General features: G+C 41.4%; 1 protein-coding gene across 7 annotated transcripts in view; it reads right to left on the reverse strand.

Moving 5' to 3' along the window:
- The window catches only part of LOC126995426 (zinc finger homeobox protein 3-like), a 36055-nt gene that overhangs the window by 9202 nt on the left and 5110 nt on the right, over positions 1-21743 (reverse strand). For 2 of the 7 annotated variants that reach the window (XM_050854952.1, XM_050854950.1), the window contains exons 1-4: positions 20860-21018; positions 14620-15346; positions 12779-12939; positions 3070-3256 (exon numbers count right to left, since the gene is read on the reverse strand). In XM_050854952.1, the coding sequence (XP_050710909.1) occupies positions 3070-3256; positions 12779-12939; positions 14620-15313 (1042 nt within the window). In that variant the 5' untranslated portion in view covers positions 15314-15346; positions 20860-21018. Of the gene's footprint in view, positions 1-3069; positions 3257-5685; positions 6153-12778; positions 12940-14619; positions 15347-20859; positions 21367-21743 lie in introns of those variants that run through there. The other 5 variants (XM_050854956.1, XM_050854951.1, XM_050854953.1 and 2 more) reach the window with 5 other exon arrangements.

A 21743-nucleotide genomic window follows, 5' to 3' on the forward strand; every position in this document is an offset into this window, starting at 1 on the left:
GATTCATGTGTAAAACTAATAAGAGATGGACAACCAAGGTAATAATGTGGCAACCCAGTAATTGTAGAAGTCAGTAGAGACAGAGGACCAGATGGAGATGAAATTAGTGCATCTGCAAGAGCAGGAATGAGTCCACTAACACCAGGCAGGGAGAAGAATGTTGGGAAAGGCCTTTGGCAGTGGACCCATCATCACCACCATGAGCTGTCCCTCAAGAGAATAAAAGATAAAGACTCAAGAGGAGCGTCCGCCACTTCTTTAATTATTAGCGTATGATCCTGATTATATTCATGTGAAATGTATGCTTATGGTGAAGTAATAAACGCTTACTTTCAGATCTATAAGTTGATACATAATAGCAGGAAAAAATAAAATTCAATTTAAAAAAACTCAATTCTCAGTTTCTCTCTCATCTACTGACCTACGCTGATGAAAAAAAATACCAAAGAAACTTAAATAGAATCCAAAAGATTCATCATTTTGCTATACGCCTCCGTGGTCTAGTGGTCAGCGTGCCTGGCTTCTACTCCGCGGGCCCAGGTTCGAATCCCGGCCGGGCAGTCTGCGTGCAGCTTACCTAGTTGTTCTTCCTCCCTCTCAGGCTGGTCAATAAATGGGTACCTGGGGAAACCTGGGGAAGGTAAACTGTGGTAACCTGGATGTCACAATGGCCCTGTGTCCCGGGGTTATGGGCTCCCTCCCACCACAGGCTCAAGGGCCAATGTTACGGAGATGAGCACCGAGGCCACGCACTGCTACAGCGTATGCCCCCAACTTTACCTTTACCTTATCTAACGATTTTAATTGTTTTCCAACAATTGTCCCTTAATTGAAAAGAAAACTGGATGAAAAACTTGTGCTTTAACTCCTCTTTCCAATGATGTATTGTTTTTTAAAATCGGCCAAATAGCGGTGAAGTTATTACAGAAAAACTGAAACTAATCCTGTTTTCTAATAAGGAGTTCAAATCTGCAGGGGACTTGAAGAGTTCGCCCTTTAATCCTAGATGCCTTCCCGGTTGGTATTCTTTACTGAGTTCCAATTTTTTCTTTGTTTTGAAGAACTTCGTGTGTCTGATGGTGTCCTTTTCTTGGAAATCCTGGTCGCGAGCTGAAGTGCGAAACTTATCTCTGGCTTCTCCAGGGTGACTGATGTATGTGTGCTGCCTCCAAGGCCATCGCAGATGCTAGTTTGCCTCAAGATGTCATACGAATATTCTTTTAGGCCACTTTCTATGCTGAAACATGAATATATATGCATCTGTGTATGAATATAGCTTTTTTTATTATTATTTTTTATATAGGCTTTCTTGAGGGGCCTGGATGGCAGTTGACCCCAGCCCGTCATGGCGCAGGCAATTGTTTTATAGTGACGTGGGTGATGAGTGGAAGAGGGCAGGGGAGGGGGGATTCAGCCACAAGCTAGCCAAGGCGTGAACGACGACATGTGAATTTTTTTCAATTTTATCGATTATTTTTTCAGATCCACAGCGGACGCTCTCCTTAAGTCCTGGGCTGGAGTGCTTTCAGAAAACAAGGTGACACTGAGGGGCTTTCAGAGATATGGACTCAGCCCCTGAAAAGGAAATGGAGTCAGTTGATTCAGAGCTTTCTTAACCCCTTGACTGTGAATTTCCTACAAGAAGACATCACCAAGCTACAGGAATGGAACAAAATATGGGTGCTACAATTCAATGAAGAAAAATGTAAAGTCATGCACCTTGGGAGAGGATATCTAGCATACCAATACCCATAGCTGGGCACGATAACAGAAAACCTTATTCCCGATAACTGATAGTGAAAAACCTTATCGGTGATAACCGATATTCGTTAACTGGAAACACAAATATGGGCAATAACCGATAACCGATAGCCGATATAGATCCGCAATTCCGATACTAGCTAGCGATAAGTCCGATAGGCGAAAACGATACTATATTGATATTTCAAATAAAAAAAAAACACATAGAATTCAAATTTTCATTATCTGTATTTTAGAAAACTTATAAAACCTGAAAACCACACGTTGACACGTACATATGAACGGTAATATTAGTAACGCCAGAACTGGTGCTGTGTTATTTGGCGTCCCCACTGTAAAAAGATGGCGCTTTTGTTTACAAACATTGGTCTCTCGTGAACTGCGCATGCTCAGACCAGCAAGCGTAGACCTGTACACTCTCACAAAGCTTTTTAACTGTAATTAAGAGTTGCTGGAAGAGGCTGAATCAGACATACAGTACCACTACCACCATCCACGCTGTTTCTAGAACGAAACTCTGAACGAGTTGTATTTATATGTACAGAGTGTCGTTCAAGAAAAGGCGAAGATGGTGGTAGTGTATGTCTGATTCAGCCTTCCAGCAACTCTTCATGTGTTAAAAAGCTTTGTGAGACTGTACAGGGCTACGCTTACTGGTCTGAACATGCGCAGTTCATGAGAGACCAGTGTTTGTAAATAAAAGTGCCAGGTTTTGACAATGGGACACCAAATAACACAACACCGGGTGCCTTCAATACCATGGCATGCTCACAAACGAATAAGGAATATCAAATTTGAGGCAGTGAATAATCATTTTTGGGGCAAAGTTAAGTGATCTTACTCCTTGATATATTGATTTTTGAGTCTAACATAAAAAAAACCCTATTAATTTAATGTTGATAATCTAAGTATGGAATCTCTTCACCAAAGATATTTCATACCCCGAAGTTTTTTCATACAACACCGGGCGCCCGGGCCACGCATGCACAGTAGGGAGGAAACTTTTTTTTTTTTTTTTTTTGGAGAGGCGGAAAAAAGTATCGATTATCGCTAGTTTGGTTACAAAAGTAACGAAGATACCGATATATATTTAAATAAGTAGTGGATGGCGGATAACCTGATTTTGTTATCAGCGATAAAGTATCGCGATAACGCCCAGCTATGCCAATACCACATGGGAAACAATCCACTATCCACCACAGAGGCAGAGAAAGACCTGGGAGTATGTGTTACCAGGCTACCAGTGAGGGCCAAATCTGTGCCAATCACAGGGGATGGGTTAAATGTGCAATACAAAATTTTACTTACCACCACAATACTCTTCTCCAAGGATTGTTCTGACATGCTGTGTAGAGAACAGGTGGCCCTTCTGGTCTGCTTCTGTCTCCAGGGTAACAGCACAGTAAGTGCAGTGTAGGAGTGGTTTGTCTCTTGGGTATATTCCAGCTTTCTTATTCTCCACGCGTCGATCAGTGAACCAATTTCGAACTTGTGACTGAGGAAATGGAAATAGGAGTTTTCAATTGCACAGAATATACATATATAAGATAATGAAAAAATAATAGTAGTATACAAAAAACTCAGTATCACTGGGATCAGTAATTATGGACCTGATGGAGTGCCTCCTATTGTCTGGTCAAACTCTTTCCCCTCTGCCTATCAACATCTACCTCACCTTCCTGCTGGAAGTACACCTTCGTACAGCCTATGCCTAAAAAGTGTAACTGCTCCAATCCTTCAAACTACCGCCCTAAAGCTTTACTTTCCTGTCTATCTACAGCTTTGAATCAATCCTTAACCCCTTCATTCCGGCGACGCCGACATCGGTGTCACCATTAGTACTCTTCTAAACCTCTTAATCCTCTTCTAAACCTCTTAAGAGGAAATGGAAGAGGATTAAGAGGAATTTAGAGGAGGATTGAGAGGTTTAGAAAAGGATTAATCCTCTTCCATTTCCTCTTGACTCTTTCCATCTGTGACGCCGATGTCGGCGTCACAGATGGAAAGGGTTAACCGGAAGATTCAAAAGCACCTTTCCACTTCTGACCTTCTATCTGATCGCCAGTATGGGTTCTGCAAGGGGCGTTCTACTGGCGATCTTCTTGCTCTCTTAACTGATTCTTGGTCATCCTCTCTTAGCCGTTTCGGTGAAACATTCCCAGCTGCGCTACACATATTGAAAGCATTTGAAAGAGTCTGGCACAAGTCTTTGCTTTCTAAACTGAACTCTAAAGGTTTCTATCCTTCCCTCTGTTCCTTTATCTTCAGCTTCATTTCCGGCCGTTCAATATCTGCGGTGGTAGACGGTCACTGTTCTTGTTCTAAACATATCAACAGTGGTGGTCCACAGGGCTCTGTCCTATCACCCATTCTCTTCCTGTTATTCATCAATGATCTTCTTTCCATAACAAACTGTCCTATCCACTCATACGCTGACGAATGCACTCTGCATTATTCAACTTCTTTCAACAAAAGACCCTCTCAACAGGAATTCCATGACTCAAGACTGGAGGCTGCAGAACACTTAACCTCAGACCTTGCTATTATTTCTGATTAGGGTAAAAAGAACCTTGTGTCCTTAAATGCCTCAAAAACTGAATTTCTCCACCAATCAACTCAACATAATCTTTCAAACACCTATCTCCTATTCTTCGATAACACTCAGCTGTCACCTTCTTCAACACTAAATATCCTCGGTCTATCCTTAGCTCAAAATCTCAACTGGAAACTTCACATCTCCTCTCTCACTAAATCAGGTTCCTCGAGGTTGGGTGTTCTGTACTGTCTCCGCCAGTTCTTCTCTCCCGCACAGTTGATATCCATTTACAGGGGCCTTGTACGCCCTTGTATGGAGTGTGCATCTCACGTGTGGGGGGGCTCCACTCACACAGCTCTTCTGGACAGAGTGGAGCCTAAGGCTCTTCGTCTCATCAGCTCTCCTCCTCCTACTGATAGTCTTCTACCTCTTAAATTCCACTACCATGTTGCCTCTCTCTCTATCTTCTATCGACATTTTCATGCTGACTGCTCTTCTGAACTTGCTAACTGCATGCCTCCCCCACTCCCGTGGCCCCACTGCACACAACTTTCTACTCTTGCTCATCCCTATACTATCCAAACCCCTTATGCAAGAGTTAACCAGCATCTTCACTCCTTCATCCCTTACACTGGTAAACTCTGGAACAGCCTTCCTTCGTCTGTATTTCCTCCTGCCTATGACTTGACCTCTTTCAAGAAGAGTGTATCAAGACACCTCTCCACCCGAAATTGACTTCTCTTTTGACCACTCTATTATTTTCTGTTGTTAGGAGTGGCAAGTAGTGGGCTTTTGTTTATACACTGTTTTTGTTGCTCTCTTTTGTTGTATTAAAAATAATAATAATAATAATAATAATAATAATAATAATAATAATAATAATAATAAAAAAAAAAAAAAAAAAAAAAAAAAAGTACCTAAGAGTAGAAAAATAAATTGTACTCACTCGCTGGGAATGTGAAATTGAAGTTTGATAAAATAAAATCCAATGAAAGAATAATGGTACTTGAGCTGAATGCAATGATGGAGACAGCACTAAAAATGTCATTTATGAGATCAAGGCAAACACTGTGAATTGTCAATTGCACGGACGGCATTTTCCCCATCTTTTCACGACTCGGTAACAAGATTACACTCAGGAAAACAAAACTATTTCAAACACTATTCACGGCTCACATTAACTCATCAGTTCAGCGAGTGGAATCTGTTAATCCAGACATTCTAATCTCAAGAAGCTGCAGATAAACAACTTATTAAGGAAAGAGCTTGACATCATGTGCCTTGTGGAGGCCAAGATAAGCAAGGATGTCAAGTATCCATATGGAAGATGATGTGGGAGGGCTCACCACCCTCTACAGGGGAACAGGAGGAGAGGGCTGTCCACTTACACCTCAATGACCAGATGTGACCACCAGGGCTATTATCGTGGTGCGCTCTGCCCTGGGCACGCCACGCTCACACACATTGCATCATCAGCGGCAGTTCATACCAACGTACATGTATGTGATGGTGGAATAAATAAAGTTGCAGTGTGTGGGGCTAAGAAATTCAAAGTGAGCGTGAATATGTGGCTCAGTGCTATGTGTGATAGTGACACGGAGGACAAAGTCATACTGAGCCAATATGAACAATGATGAGAGCAACACAGACACGTCAAGGTCAAACATACATATAGTGGTCCCGGTAATGTTAATATTAATATGAAGTACTGTGTAAAGTGGAGGTTCAGTTTAAGATAGGAGTACTCACCATACTTCCTCAAAGAGTACAGGTAGTAAGTCTTAGATCACACACTAGGCCCAGATCTGACCGAGGTCAGACGTGGGCCGCGGCGCTCCGAAAGGAGCAGCCAGGGGCCAGCCTGTTGTCCCCCCCCTCCCCTACATCCCCCTCTCCCATTTCATCAAAATCCCAACTCCGTAAGAAACTTATGTGCCATCAAGCCTCGTCGCGGTGACAGACAGTGAGTGCAGTGCGTCTGTGGTGCCGTTAAGACACTGAAGAGGTAATGGCCAGTGTGACGCCGCCATGGCCATACCATCCGGCCGACCCCCCAGGTCCTCCTAGGTACACCAGCCCGACCATCATCTGGCTGGGTTAAGTCGGTTCAGGTGCAGTGCAGTGTTGAGGCCCATCACTCAGGTGGAGTCATGGGTGAGGCAATCAGCACTCCCCTCATCATAAAAGGCAGTGCAGACCAGGTGCATGACGACAGACGTTCCCACGTCTACTCTCTCGCTTGTCATCCTCTTCCCTTCTTGTCTCGCCGGCTGGATGCAGATTAGAAGATTTACGCTAAGCCCATAAACTGAGTGATGGTCGAAACCGCCTCTACCTGCACCCCGCCCCCCATCAGCCGCGACCTGACCCTTGCTGACCTGGGGCTTAACACCTGACCCGCCACCCAGAAGACTACCGCACAAACGCACTGCATTCCACCACCGCCCCTCCTCCCCCTCCCGCCCTAAACATTTTCATTACAACTTTCCCAGTGTTTACCACAGGCCCCCGTTACCTCTTTCATATTGTACTTTTCCCCTTTTTATTGTACTTCAATATTGTATTTGTAACGTGTATATTTTCAGCTTAACAGCTGCTATCTCTTAATAAACCGATTATTATTATTATTATTATTATTACACACACACACACACACACACACCAACCCGGTAGCTCAGGGGTAGAGCGTCTGGCTCACAACCAGAAGGACTGGGGTTCGATTCCCCGGCCAGGTGAAGATAAGTTGGGTTTATCTTTCACGTGTAGCCCCTGTACACCTAGCAGCGAATAGGTACGCGACATCAGGCAAGGAGTTGTGACCTCGTTGTCACAGTGTGTTGTGTGTGAGTGGTCTCAGCCCTACCCAAAGATTGGTACTACGAGCTCTGTGCTCTTCCGTTGGGGAATGGCTGGCTGTCTCAAGAGAGGCCCGCAGCAGACCAAGAGGTGAATTACACACACACACCGCCGCCGACCGCCGCACTGAGTGGACGTGGGAAATGAAACAGAGGACAGAAATCTATTTGTCAGTCAAAAGAGCCCGAGTAACAGCTAAGTCATTTGGGTCCCGTCTCCTAGTAGTTCAGGAATAGAGAAGATTATGAGAGAGTGAGAAGTGAAAGGTAAAACGGGGAGGAGGAGAGGAAGGAGGTTGAAAGTAAACAAAAATACAACATGGCGGACCCACTGGTAGAGTCTCCTGCCCAACTGGGAGAGGACACCAATGAGTGTTTTAAGGGCCTCACGCCAAAATCAATAATGGAACCAATACAGTGGAAAAGAATAAACAAAGTGGAGCAGGATTGTGACAGAATAGTAATAGAAATGAGAAAGATGAGAGAGGAGTTTGGGGAAGTGATTCAGGCTCTGGCTGAGGTTAAATAGAGAGATGAAGAGGCAAGGAGAATAGACGAAGAGAAAAAGAAAATGGTGGAGACCTTGAGGGAAGAAATAATTAAATTGACTAAGGAACAGCTGGAAAGCCACAAAGAAATAGTGCAACTGAAGATGCAAAAACTAAAAAAAGACCATGATACAAATTATGAAAATGGAAAGAGAGGAGTGTGATGGTGACAAACGAAGAAATGGAGAAAAAGATGAAAGAAATGATAAAAAGGGAGGTAGCAGAGAAGATAGGAAATATCAGCAGAATGTGGGTGTGAGGGTAGAGGAATAGATTAAGCATGTGGACAATGATGAATTGAAGGAGAGAAGTGAAAAAGATAAGGAAAAAACGAGCTTTAGGGAAATTCTAGAAAAGTAGCAGCAGGAACAGAGGCAAGACATAGAAAAAGAAGTTGTAAATGTACTAAAAATAGAGAAACAATGGTGAGGGACATGGAAGAAAAGAAAAAATGAGTCATAGTGTTTGATGTAAAAATAAAAAAAAATAAATAAAAAAATAAAAATAAAAAAAAGACCCAGAGGAAAAGTTACGAGAGGAATAAGGTTAAAAGTATATTGAGAAATATGAATACTGAAGAGGAGGAGAAGTCTGAGGAAAAAGTAGATGAAATAATTAGATTGGGAAGATACGAGGAAGGAAAAAAACAGGCCATTAAAGATAAAACTAAGGTCCTAAATGGCAACAGAAACCATACTAAATAGGTCATGGAAACTAAACAACTCTGATGAATACATGCAAATAGAAATATGTCAGAGGATGAAAAAATGAGGGAAAAAAAAAAAAAAAAAAAAAAAAAAAAAAAAAAAATAAGGAGAATGAAGAATGAAAAACTGATGAAGTGGTGGACAGGAGGCAAAGAGAGGGTGTAAGGTGTTGATAGAAAGAGGGGAACGAAAGGGAGAAGGGAAGAAAGGTTTAAAGATTGCGTACACAAACAAAGATGGTCTTGTATCAAAGAAAACTGAACTAACTGATTACTTAAGGGAGAGTGATCCAGATATTATATGTATAGTTGAAGACAAAGGAAGACATGGAGAGGGGTGGTGGAGGAAGATATGAGGATGCTGAACATCACGGAAGAAATGGCTATGAACCAGCAACAGTGGAGGAGGCTCATATCCCGTCCAACCCCACCATGGGGAATAAATGGACGTTAAACAATGATGATGATTTGAAACAAAACTTGTAAAAGAAATGGAACTTGTGCTGGAGGGAAAGAGAAAGTACAACATTTGGAGAAAAGATAAGAAAGAAGGAAAGGGAAGAGGAGTGATGATAATGACGAAACATAACTTGAAAGTGACTGGTGAGATATGGAAATGACAGTGCGGAGGTGATGGCTGTGCAGATACTGGTAAAAGGTGGAGAGAAGAATAGCATAATAACAGCCTATGTCCCCCCTAAAACCAAAAGTTGGAATGAAGTAAGATATAACGCTGTGCTGGAAGATACAATACGGGCACTGACAGACGAAGTAAGAAATAATGAAAAGATAATATTACTGTAACAGTAGATTTCAATTGCAAAGAGGTGAAATGGGAAGATTATGCAATGGAGGGTGGTGAAAATACTTCGGGAAGTAAACTATTGAAGTTGGTAACAGTGGTAGCAGTGGGTGCAAGGAGAAACAAGGCTGAGAGGGGATGATGAACCATCAAGACGACCTATTTTTCACAAAAAACGTGGAGTTAGATAAAGAAGTCAGTCATGAGTGCCCATGTACTATTGGAGATGAAAACTTTGGAAGGATGTGAATATCAAGATGAGGCTTATAAGGAAAAAGGAAAAACTATGCTAAAGCAGATTACGTTGGACTCAAGACTTTCTTCAGTGGGGTAGACTGGACTGATATGAAGAGTACTAATATTCAAGAGAAATATGACTTTTTTTTATGAATATTTACAACAGAGGAATAGAGATATATGTTCCATATTACACATAAAAAATTAAAGGAGCAAAAACATGGTTTGGATGAGGTGTGAAGCAGCAAGAAAAAAATAGAAATAAGGCATGGAGGAATTTAAAGAAAAGACCAAATAAGAACAACAGGGACAAATATAAAAAAAGCAAGAAATGAATATGTGAAAATAAGGAGAGAAGGAAGCTAAATTTGAAAGAAGAATAGTTTTTAAATGTAAAGAAGAACCAAAAATGTTTTATAAATTCGTAAACGGGAAGTTAAAAAGAAATGAAGGAGTGGAAAGGCTAAAAGAAAAAAAAGTATTCTTCAAAAAGGACAAAGAAATTGCAGAAATATTAAATAAAAATTTTCATAAGGTGTTTACGGAAGAAACTGACTTTGACTGAGGTCTCGAAAATTGCAATGAAGGGAAAGTAAATCTTGTAAAGGTTGAGAAAGGGGAACTGATACAGGTGATGAAAACCTTTGATGGAAGGAACGCTATGGGACCGGATGACATCTCGGGTCAAGTGCTAAAAGAGTGTAGAAATGAATAATTGGAGCCACTTTATGACATAGTAATATGCTCTATAAATACAGGAAAAGTGCCCTTAGAATGGAAGAGAGCGAACATTGTACCAATTTATAAAAGTGGAGATAAAACTGAACCACTAAATTATAGACCAGTCTCTTTGACAAGTGTAACGTACAAGATTTGTGAAAGTATAATAAAAAAAAACAATGGGTCGAACATTTAGAAAAGGAAAACATGATAAATAAGGGACAGTTTGGATTTAGAAAAGGAAAATCGTGTGTCACCAACTTACTATGTTTCTACTCAAGAGCAATAGATGTGGTGCAAGAGAGAAGGATGGGATGATTGTGTATATCTCGATTTGAAAAAAGCTTTTGACAAGGTTCCGCACAAAAGGTTAATCTAGAAACTACAGCAGTGGGGAGGAATGGGCGGAAGGGTTATCAAGTGGATGAAGGATTACTTAACGGGAAGAGAAATGGAGACGGTGATTAGGGAGGAGAAATCAGATTAGAGGAGAGGAGAGACTGGAGTTCCTCAAGGCTCAGTTCTGGCATATATATATATATATATATATATATATATATATATATATATATATATATATATATATATATATATATATATATATATATATATATATATATATATATATATATATATATATATATATATATATATATATATATATATATATATATATATATATATATATATATAAATGATATGACGAAGGGTATAAAAAGTTATATGAGCCTTTTTGCAGACGATGCAAAGTAAACTGTGAAGAGCTGCAAAAAGACCTGGATAGGAGTTTATAGATGGAGCCAGTTATGGGAGATGGAATTTAATGCAAACAAATGCCATGTTATGGAAATGGGGAAAAGTAAAAAAAAAACTGAGGAAAACATACAGGATGGGAGAAGAAAACTTAAAGATAGTACGTGAAAAAAAGATTTGGGAGTAATGATACAAGACACACTATCCCCAGGAAAGCACATAAACAAGCTATTTGGAGAAACCTACAGGAGGATGCAAAATATAAGGGTATCGTTCCAATTTATGGACAAAGAAATGATGAGGAAAATAATAACAACACTGAAAAGACCAAAACTTGAATATGCTGCAATTGTATGGTTGCCTCACAAAAAGAAGGATATCAGAAAGTTGGAAAGGATACAGAGAATTGCAACGAAAATGGTCCCAGAACTCTCAAATATGACGTATGAAGATGGATTGAAGGAGATGGACTTGACGACACTGAAACAAAGAAGGGAGAGAGGAGATCTGATCACACTGTATAAGTTGGTAAATGAGTTTGATGAGGTGGATAGAGATGTTCTCTCCTCAACTGCAAGAATGCAGGGGCTGAGAGGACATGGAAAGAAACTGAATAAAGGAACCCATTTGAGTGACTTGAAAAAGTATAGTTTTCCACATAGAAGTGTTAACACATGGAACAGCTTGCGGGAAGAGGTGATGGAGGCGAGCAGTGTCCATCAAATGAAGGAAAGGCTGGATGAATGTAGATATGGAGACGGGACTATTAGAGCTTAGCTCGAGCCTGGTAGACTACAAATAGGTAAATACACTACTCCTGTGGTGCAACACAGTAAGGCTCTGTCCTGCCAGCTTGGTGGTTGAGGTTCAAGCCTGACTCATGCTGAAAAAATTGTCACATTCTTTGAAAGGACATATTGTGATGTGATTTAATTTAAGCTTTTGAATGGGTCACAGCGATTAATAAGGGCAATTTAGACAAAGCATTTATATTGGAAATGGATGTAGGAACACACAACTGGTATAAATGGATTAATTAAGGATCAGGAAGGAAAAAGGCAAAGACTGGTTTATGAACAGGGTAGCAGATCACCAGAACAAACCAAGTAGATAATATATGTAGTTGATACAAACACAGCTGAAAGTTTTTAATGGAGGTTAGACAGATGGGGAGTTAAGTTGGTGTATAATTCACTCTCAGGAGCTGCCATGTGTAAGGCATCTGGCCCCTTGTAGCCTCCATACATCCTAGTGTATCATTTTGCTTATGTTATGCACAGCCATACTGCAGTTTTCTTTTATCAAGCGCCTATATTATTACTCAATTTGTAATATGCACCACTGCTCAGGTTTTCATGGATGTTGACTTTATAATTTTCTATTTAGTAAAGTGCAACATTTCTGTAAAAATTACATTTAGAAAAAAAAAAAAAAATTAAATAACTCTTTCCCATGATGGTAAGTATATCATTCCTCAGAATCAATATGGAGACTCTTTCTACCATAGTCAACTTCTTAACCCCTTGATTTCAGATTTCCTACAAGAAGACATCACAAAGCTACAGGAATGGAACAAAAAATGGCTGCTACAATTCAATGAAAAAAATGTAAAGTCCTGCACCGTGGGAGGGGATATCCAGCATACCAGTACAATATGGGAAACACTCCACTATCCACCACAGAGGCAGAGAAAGACTTGGGAGTGTATGTTACCAGGCTACCAGTGAAAGCCAAATCCATGCCAATCGCAGCAGATGGGTTAATGGGAGTTCCCAAAAGAAACACAGCATTAACACAAACAAATTTAAGTGAGGCTCTCTAGCTCTGGGGTTTTGTTATAGTAAGAATGTCTTGACTCACCCACGGCAATCCCATCATTTTAGCCAGCCGGGCCATGTGGACAGACGATGGAAAATGTTCATGATCGAAGGTAAACTTTAGGACGGCCAACATTCTTCGGGTCATCTGTACTCGAGAGGTGCCGGGAGGCTTGGCCTTACCTCCCACTGACTCTGTTTTACCTACAGAATTTTTCAGTGATTTAATGAAATGGTAATGGCATATTTATTTTAGGAAAGAACCTATAAAATGATAATGTAAACATTAGAAGTACTGGAGTGGGAACAGTTTTTCAACAGAAATAAAATACATCAAAGCTGTAGTTTCAAAATTATTGTTGTTCAGGCATTAAAATTAAACAATGAAAAATTATGAAAATAGAACTAAAAATACCATGAATATTCATAATAAGTACTGGGTAAAATAACAAAAATATGTATTAAAAAATAAATAAACATTTTTTAGTTATTAATTCATATATGAATATTCTGCAATATGCTCAATTTGCAACAACAAAAAGTCAACTGGAAAAAAAAAAAAAAAAAAAAAAAAAAAAAAAAAATCAATACCACATAGTATATTATATCAAAATTATATGAGTGCTTTGTAACATACTCATTCTGCAGCAACAAAAAAATCAATTGAAATAATGAGAAAAAGAAAAGAAATTAAACAATAAATAAATTTTGTTAAAACACATGCACACACACATTCCTACACTGCTGCCGTGGTGCAGTGAACTAAGGTTCTGCCCTGAGAGGCTGAGGTTTGAGCTTCACTCATGCAAAAAGATTTTTTCCACTGACAAGGAAAGGTTACTATCCCTGCTGAGCATGGGGGATAGAGTATAAGGTTTCCACAGTACCCACAGATCAGTTAAACAAGCTCCAAAGCTCTCTCTGTGAGAGTGTTGGTTGGCAATCACATCCTAGCATGTGATTAGCAATGGAGAATTACACACACACACATTGTGTGGCTGATGGAAACTAAGTTGTGTGACCCAACTGAAGTGGCGGGGATTGGAGAAGGTGCATACAACATATGGAAGAGAGACAGAGGGAGAAAACAGGGAGGAGGTGTGATGTTGATGGTAAAAAAAAGGCATTAGGGTGGAGGAGGTGATTGAGGGTGAAGGCTTGGCAGAGGTGTTGAAAGTGAAAATTGTGGGAGCTGAAGGAGGAAGGAGGCATTATGTAGTAAGGTATGTGCCCCCAAGAACAAGCGCATGGGAGTTGCAAGAATATAAACAAATGATACAAGACACGGTGAGTTGCCTTGATGGAATGTTGAGGGAGTGTGAGAGAATAATTATAATGGGTGATTTCAACTGCAAGGAGGTGGAATGGGAGGATTGGCAGACACAGGGAGCAAATGAGTCGTGGGACACCTGCAACTGGCAATGGAACATGTACTGACTAAGTGGATTAAGGAACATACCAAGATTCAGGAATGAAGGAGAGGCATCAAGACTAGACCTGGTATTTAGTAAGGAGATGGAAATAATAGAAAATCTTAAAATAGATTGTCCAACAGCAAAAAGTGACCATGCAGTTGTGGGATTTGAAGTATCAGAAAAGAGGACGAATGACCGAAAAGAGGATCACAAAATTGGGAGAAGCAACTACTGCAAGGCAGACTTTGTTAGCATGAGAACTTTTTTTGAAAATGCAAATTGAAATGGGCTACAAAGCCAAGAGTACACAGGAAATATTTTATATGAATTCCTTTTTGCTCTACTATCCCTACTCATTTCATCTTGCTAAAAAGTTCTGTTCACTTCTAATAATTCTGAAAACAAGAGTTCACAAATTGTAAGTGAATTGAGCATGTTGCAGAATGACTCTGGTCACCCATCTTCCTACCTTCAGAGCATGGGGCAGCTTCTTCAGCTGCGTCATTAGGAGGACTGCTATCTGTAACACTCTGACCAGCCACTGCCGAATCTAAGTTAATTTTTTCTTTGCCTTGGGCAGTGGCACTGTGTGCTAAGGTCTGCACTACATCCTGAGATTCTTTATCTGCTGTGTCCACAATTTTATCAGTGGAATCATCCTGGCTTGGCAAGTTGGAGATATTACCTTCTAGATTATCTACTTTATTTGAAGACTTATGCAAACTGGACATACTTTTTCTTGCATCCTCTGCTTTCTCCAAAGCTTCAGCAATAGTGATTCTAGAATTTGGTGTTATCCGAGAGGAAATAACAGCTTTCTTTCGAGCATGAGTTTTTGAGGGATAGGCAAGCATTGATAAATCTTTCTTCATATTAGCACTCAAATGAAAGATAGATTTGGGTATTTCAGTTCCAGGTGATGCTTTTTCTTCACATTTTGTGTTGCTGTCAACATGAGACCTGTCATTATGAGCCTGTTTGTCTGAACAATCTGCAGTGTCATTATTCTGGGCATTTGTCAAAAGACTGTCTGAAAACTTTTCTGTGGCATTTAGTTGCTCAGAGTCAGGATCCTCAGTGGCATCAGCTGATCTAATACTACATTGAGAGTCACCAGATTTTGGTTTACACAAACTAGCAGCATCAGAATCATTACTCTCCATGATACAGATCTTCCAGATGAATGCATCCAAAATCTGAAACATGAACAATGCAACTATAATGACTACTAAAAAAGGTTCTTTGCAATGCAAGGGCTTAAAACAAAATACAAACAAATAAATGAATATAAAAAAAATAATAGTGAGAATTAAGAAGTTTTAAAATAGAAGAATAACTTAGTAATCTAAATGTCTAACACCACAATAAAAAGACAAAATAATTTGAACTACAAGAGAACATTTATGAATACTGAAAAAAATAAAAATTGAAAGTTGTGTGCCATATACATCATTTGACTTCTTGTTCTTTATCAATTAACAAAGAAAACATCTTAAAAGAGTATCTAGAGTAAGAGATTTCACATGCACTATACACACACACAAAAAAACATCTGTTGCATGATAATGAAGTGTCATGCTCATCCAAGTTCATTCACGTACCAATTACATAAATCAAGGGGGGGGGGGAGAGAGAGAGAGAGAGAGAGAGAGAGAGAGAGAGAGAGAGAGAGAGAGAGAGAGAGAGAGAGAGAGAGAGCATCTCCGTGACCTATGGGCTACAAGTGTGGGTGCAGATACTTTTCATACATTCAAAAACAGCAAAGTCTTGCAACTTAAAGGTTGGATCATCTGCTGCTCCTTGCTTCAAATTTGTTTATATGTTATACTGTTTCACCAAGAGACAGAATTAACAGTACCATAGACTGTTGTTGTGACCAGTGTATTGTGAAGATTAAATACACATAGCAGTTTAATATTAAAAAACATCTTTGTTAAAATCTACAGCAGTGATCACAAGCTAAATACAAACTAGTATTGGAATTGCATTTTCTGGCACATAAATCTGTAGATATTTATCATCACTAAGCCACGTAATATAGTAATATCTAATAATTAAAGATAATGACTTATTTTGATCATTAAGTGTTCGTCATTTATAATGAATCATTATTTAACATTATTCAACTTTCAGTAGAGGCAGACCACACACTGAAGAGTAAATGGCCAGCTAGACTGGACGCTTAAGTCCAAATGGCCAGCAACACTGCACAGTCAAGTGTAAATGGCCAGCTAGACTGGACGCTTAAGTGTAAATGGCCAGCTACACTGCACAGTCGTGTAAATGGCCACCTAGACTGGACGCTGAAGTGTAAATGGCCAGCTACACTGCAGTCGTGTAAATGGACAGCTAGACTGGATGCAAGAGTTAATGGCCAGCTAGACTGAACGCTTAAGTGTAAATGGCCAGCTACACTGCACAGTCAAGTGTAAATGGCCTGCTTGACAAGATGCACGTGTAAATGGCCAGCTACACTGCACAGTTGTGTAAATGGACAGCTAGACTGGACGCAAGTGTTAATGGCCAGCTAGACTGGATGCTTAAGTCCAAATGGCCAGCAACACTGCACAGTCAAGTGTAAATGGCCAGCTAGACTGGACGCTTAAGTGTAAATGGCCAGCTACACTGCACAGTCGTGTAAATGGACAGCTAGACTGGACGCAAGTGTTAATGGCCAGCTACACTGCACAGTCAAGTGTAAATTGCCAGCTAGACTGTACACTTAAGTGTAAATGGCCAGCTACAATGCACAGTCAAGCATAAATGGCCAGCTAGCCTGGATGCAAGTGTAAATGGCTGGCTACACTGCACAGTCAAGTGTAGATGGCCAGCTAGACTGGACACTTAAGTGTAAATGGCTGGCTACACTGCAGTCAAGTGTAAATTGCCAGCTAGACTGGACACTTAAGTGTAAATGGCCAGCTACACTGCACAGTCAAGTGTAAATGGCCTGCTTGACAAGACGCAAGTGTAAATGGCCAGCTACACTGCACAGTCAAGCGTAAATGGCCAGCTAGCCTGGATGCAAGTGTTAATGGCCAGCTACAGTGCAGTCAAGTGTAAATGGCCAGCTAGACTGGACACTTTAGTGTAAATGGCCAGCTACACTGCACAGTTGTGTAAATGGCCAGCTAGACTGGACGCAAGTGTTAAGGGCCAGCTACAGTGCACAGTCAAGTGTAAATGGCAAGCTAGACTGGATACTAAAGTGTAAATGGCTGGCTACAATGCACAGTCAAGTGTAAATGGCCAGCTAGACTGGACACTTAAGTGTAAATGGCTGGCTACACTGCACAGTCAAGTGTAAATGGCATTGCTAGACAGGACGCAAGTGTTATTATAATGGCCAGCTACACTGCACAGTCAAGTATAAATGGCAAGCTAGACTGGACACTTAAATGTAAGTGGCTGGCTAAACTGCAGTAGTGTAAATACAGCTACACTGCACAGTCAAGTATAAATGGCCAGCTAGACTGGACACTTTAGTGTAAATAGCCACATGCTGAAGTGTAAATGGCCAGCTAGACCACACGAAATGTAAATGGCCAACTAGACTGCATGGTGAAGTGTAAATGGCCAGCTAGACCACATGCTGGTGTAAATGGCCCACTAGACCACATGCTGAAATGTATATGGCCAACTAGACTGGACGTTGGTGTTAATGGCCATGAATACTGCACACTTAAAGTGTAAATGGCCAGCTAGACTGCACACTTAGTGTAAATGGCCGAGTAGGCACATACAAGTGTAAATGGCTAGGTAGGCCACAAATAAGTGTAAATGGACAGGAAGGCCACACACTTAAATGTAAGTGGCCAGGAAGGTCACACTTAAGTGTAAATGGCCAGGTAGGCCACACATTTAAGTTAAATGGACAGGTAGGCCACACTTAAGTGTAAATGGCCAGCTAGGCCAAACACTTAAGTGTAAATGGCCAGGTAGGCCAAACATTTAAGTTAAAGGGCCAGGTAGGCCACACATAAGTGTAAATGGCCAGCTAGGCCAAACACTTAAGTGTAAATGGCCAGCTAGGCCACACACTTAAGAGTAAATGGCCAGGTAGGTCACACATTTATGTGTAAATGGCCAGCTAGGCCACACACTAAAGTGTAAATGGCCAGCTAGGCCACACACGTAAGTGTAAATGGCCAGCTAGGCCACACACTTAAGTGTAAATGGCCAGGTAGGCCATACACTTCAGTGTAAATGGCCAAGTAGACCACACAATATCTACTTACTAAACCACTCATCACCCAAATTCATCAACTACATTTTACTGTTTTTGTTTCTTTAAATATGACAGGTATTCCTAAAACAAATTATGTAACTAGTAGAGGTTACTTACCTAGAGCTTACCAAAGACTTTATGAATTTACAAAGAGGTGGAGAGCATTACCATAACAAGGTATTATACAATCTCTTGGATACAACAATAAAAAAAATGTGGCAAGTTGTGCCATGATTAATGCTTCTGCTCTACTCATCATCATCAACCGGACATCTAATGAATAATAGCAATCTCCACCCGGTGACATTAGACCATCAAAGTCTGTCTATATGTCTGGAGTTTCCAGCAACCTTGAACAATGTGATTAAAACAGTAAACCCCTGCTCATGATTTAATTCAGTGTATGTAGTGTATGTAATTGTCCACCAATAATGTAGCAAGGTAAAAATAAGGCCGTCGCACTCCGGTGTCGGGCACTTATTTTTTTTTCTTTTTCAGATCTATCTTATCGTGATTTTCACCATTCTTTAAAACAATTTCCGTGGGAAGTCTCTGGCTTATGAGATCTGAGCGGATAAATAAGCGGCGATGGGTCACCCTTTCAGCGACGTCACTTTCTGCGGTTAGATATTCCCGTCCATATCGTTGATGTGTTACTATTTTGACGGTGACAGGTTACTATCCGTTAGGTTTGGATGAGGTTCTGTTAGTTAAGAAAACTCGAAAAGTGAAACCGCGCGGAATAGCTGTGGCAAGGTTCGCCATCTTGAATGGAGTGTAATTCTGAATAACCAAAGAAAAGCAGCGACGGATAAATGCACAGAACACGATCAGTTCAACAGTTTAAGATTGTAATTGTTGAGAAAGTGGCGGTTATAATCTTGTACGGAAAAAAAACTCGCTTGAGACACGCGCACTGATAACAGACGAAAAAAAATGTACACATTTTTAAAATAGGTACTATTTTTTCAAATACATGGCAGATCACAATTACTCTGAGACGTGCCTGTGGCAGCTACATATTTACACGTGGGTTTCCTGATAAGTATTGCGTGATGACTTCGCCAACCTTTCTTTAAATGCTGTTGGAAAATGCTCTTCGCACGTTGGTTCCCCTCGACAAAAAAGATCACTGGCCCCGTGCAAGGTGGGAGGGAGCAACAAAGTTCATTCAAGAGGCCTTAAATGTTGGTTGTGCACTGTATGGTCTTGGGTGCTTGAGAGAAACCGATGGATGTATGTGCAGTTGTTCGTCTTCCATTCAGTAAATCACAGCAAGTGCTTGCTGTCATTAGTCTCCCCGTTCTTCACAAGATTGAGTGTCAGCGGCAACATGAACGTGTTATGTCTTTCTTTCAACTGTGTGATGCAATAATAATGGACAAAACGTTTTGACCGTAACATTGTTGTAAGCCTTTCTGTTCGTATTTGTCCAAGGCAATCCATTTCTACGGTAATCCCTTCTTCATCAAGGTCGGATAATACTCAACCACTAACCGATTGCCTTGAAAGTGTGTGTGTGTGGGGGGGGGGGGGATTACTCCAAAAGCAAAAAGCAAAAACACCAAGATTACTCTTGGACACACACACACACACACACTACTAATGGCAAATATGTTAACTCATTTCACCATCTTGACCCGAGGTGCTCAGTTCTCAACCCCATCTCCCCTTCATCCAAGTCACGAGTACGATCTAAAGTCAAAGCGAGTTTCACCTGGCCGCCCCTCACATCACATATATCGCAATCTAACCCATGCCTCCTCACCCATCGGTAGTTTTGTCTCTAGGCGCACGCGCAGACTAGTGCAGACACCTGGAAATAAACATACATTACTCTTATCCAAGCAACTTCCGAGTCTATGTGGCACGTCGGCCATTTTCCTGTGGTTTCCTCCCTATCAACCCGTGCTCAGTCACGCTATGTATATCTATGTAACAACCCCGGAGGACGGGCCACCGACTAAACTTTTACAGTCCAACGCCCTGTGAAGGTAAATGAACATGCAGTTAGCGCGCTGAAAGAAGGCGAAGCTAACAGCCGTAAGGGATGGAGGGACGGAAGCAGGAGAAGGGACAAGCATAAGTACCGTCCGTCCACTCATTCAGGCGAGCGTCAACTGACTCTCCATAGGGAGTAACCTGTCTCTCAGAGCCTCCTGCTGCCTGTATACGTGCGGTGGACTCAATATATTGGGTGATAACTCCTCGCTGGCGGGTGACTGGGTGCTATAGACTTAAGAAAACGAAAGAGCAGACTTCAAGCGAAAGAGAGTCCTCATGAAACACTCCAAATGTACAGGGTAGATAAGAGGGGGAGGAGATTCGTGGAGCAACGTGCGGCGCACCAACAACGACACACACATACACACACACAGCCACACACACTGCCCGGCTACACTTTTGTCGATATTCCCCTAAGACAGCGGGGCAGGGCTGATCTCACTCCACTTCTCAACACTGGAGTCACTTATAGCTTACCTTGTGCTTCCATCCACGCTCCCAGTCGTGTAGGAATGATCAGACACAATATCCTTCCACTCTCTCTACAAGGCCGTGAGCTCCGCCTGCATGTTCTCCATTGGTACCACGTGACCATGACGTCATCACGTGGGTCGCTGCCACTGCCATCAACCACCTGATTCTCCCTCCCACACCCCCAAACCCGAGGGAGAGTCCTTTTATTTCTTATTTTAACGTTGTGGAATGCATCTGCAGTACGGATACTGGGAAATATGTGCAAGGCATGTTGGGGAACGGTCTGGGGCCTCCCATGTAAAATTCACCACTCGGCATCGTGTGTCTCCTGCTTCTCTCATGCTATGCTTTCAATGCTATGACTCTCTTAAATCCTCGCCGTGCTCACTCCAATCAAGGGAAGGTGGTCACTGCACTAAGGGGTAGGCAGTGACAATGAATGAAGAGCTACATACGATAAGAAACAGCTGAAGGCGAATCATCCCTCTTTCTCCCGAGTGTGCAGGGAGGGAGGGCGAGAGGCAGAGAGGAGTGGCCCGCCAGGGAGGGAGCGAGGGAAAGGCAAGTGTGGTGGCTGTCTGTCTCTTCGTGTGAGGGACAACCAGGGGGGAGGATTTACTTGTCGTGTGTCGTTACCTCCATAAAATACCCCCCAAAAACAATCTCATGGTGTTATGTTACTCCTCGGCCTCCCAGTTACGTTCATGCAGGTAACCCCTCGACTTCCCCCTCTCCTCTATTTCGTAATGTGGTAGATTTTTCTTGTAGCGTTGAGGGGACGAAGGACGGAGAGGGGAAGAGTTGCATGAAAGTCCTTATTCACCACCAGTTTCATAGGCCTCAAGTTACATTAAAAACAGAGAGAGAGAGAGAGAGAGAGAGAGAGA

This window comes from Eriocheir sinensis, chromosome 8 (genome assembly GCF_024679095.1).
Source record: "Eriocheir sinensis breed Jianghai 21 chromosome 8, ASM2467909v1, whole genome shotgun sequence".
Classification (NCBI taxonomy): Eukaryota; Metazoa; Arthropoda; class Malacostraca; order Decapoda; family Varunidae; genus Eriocheir; species Eriocheir sinensis.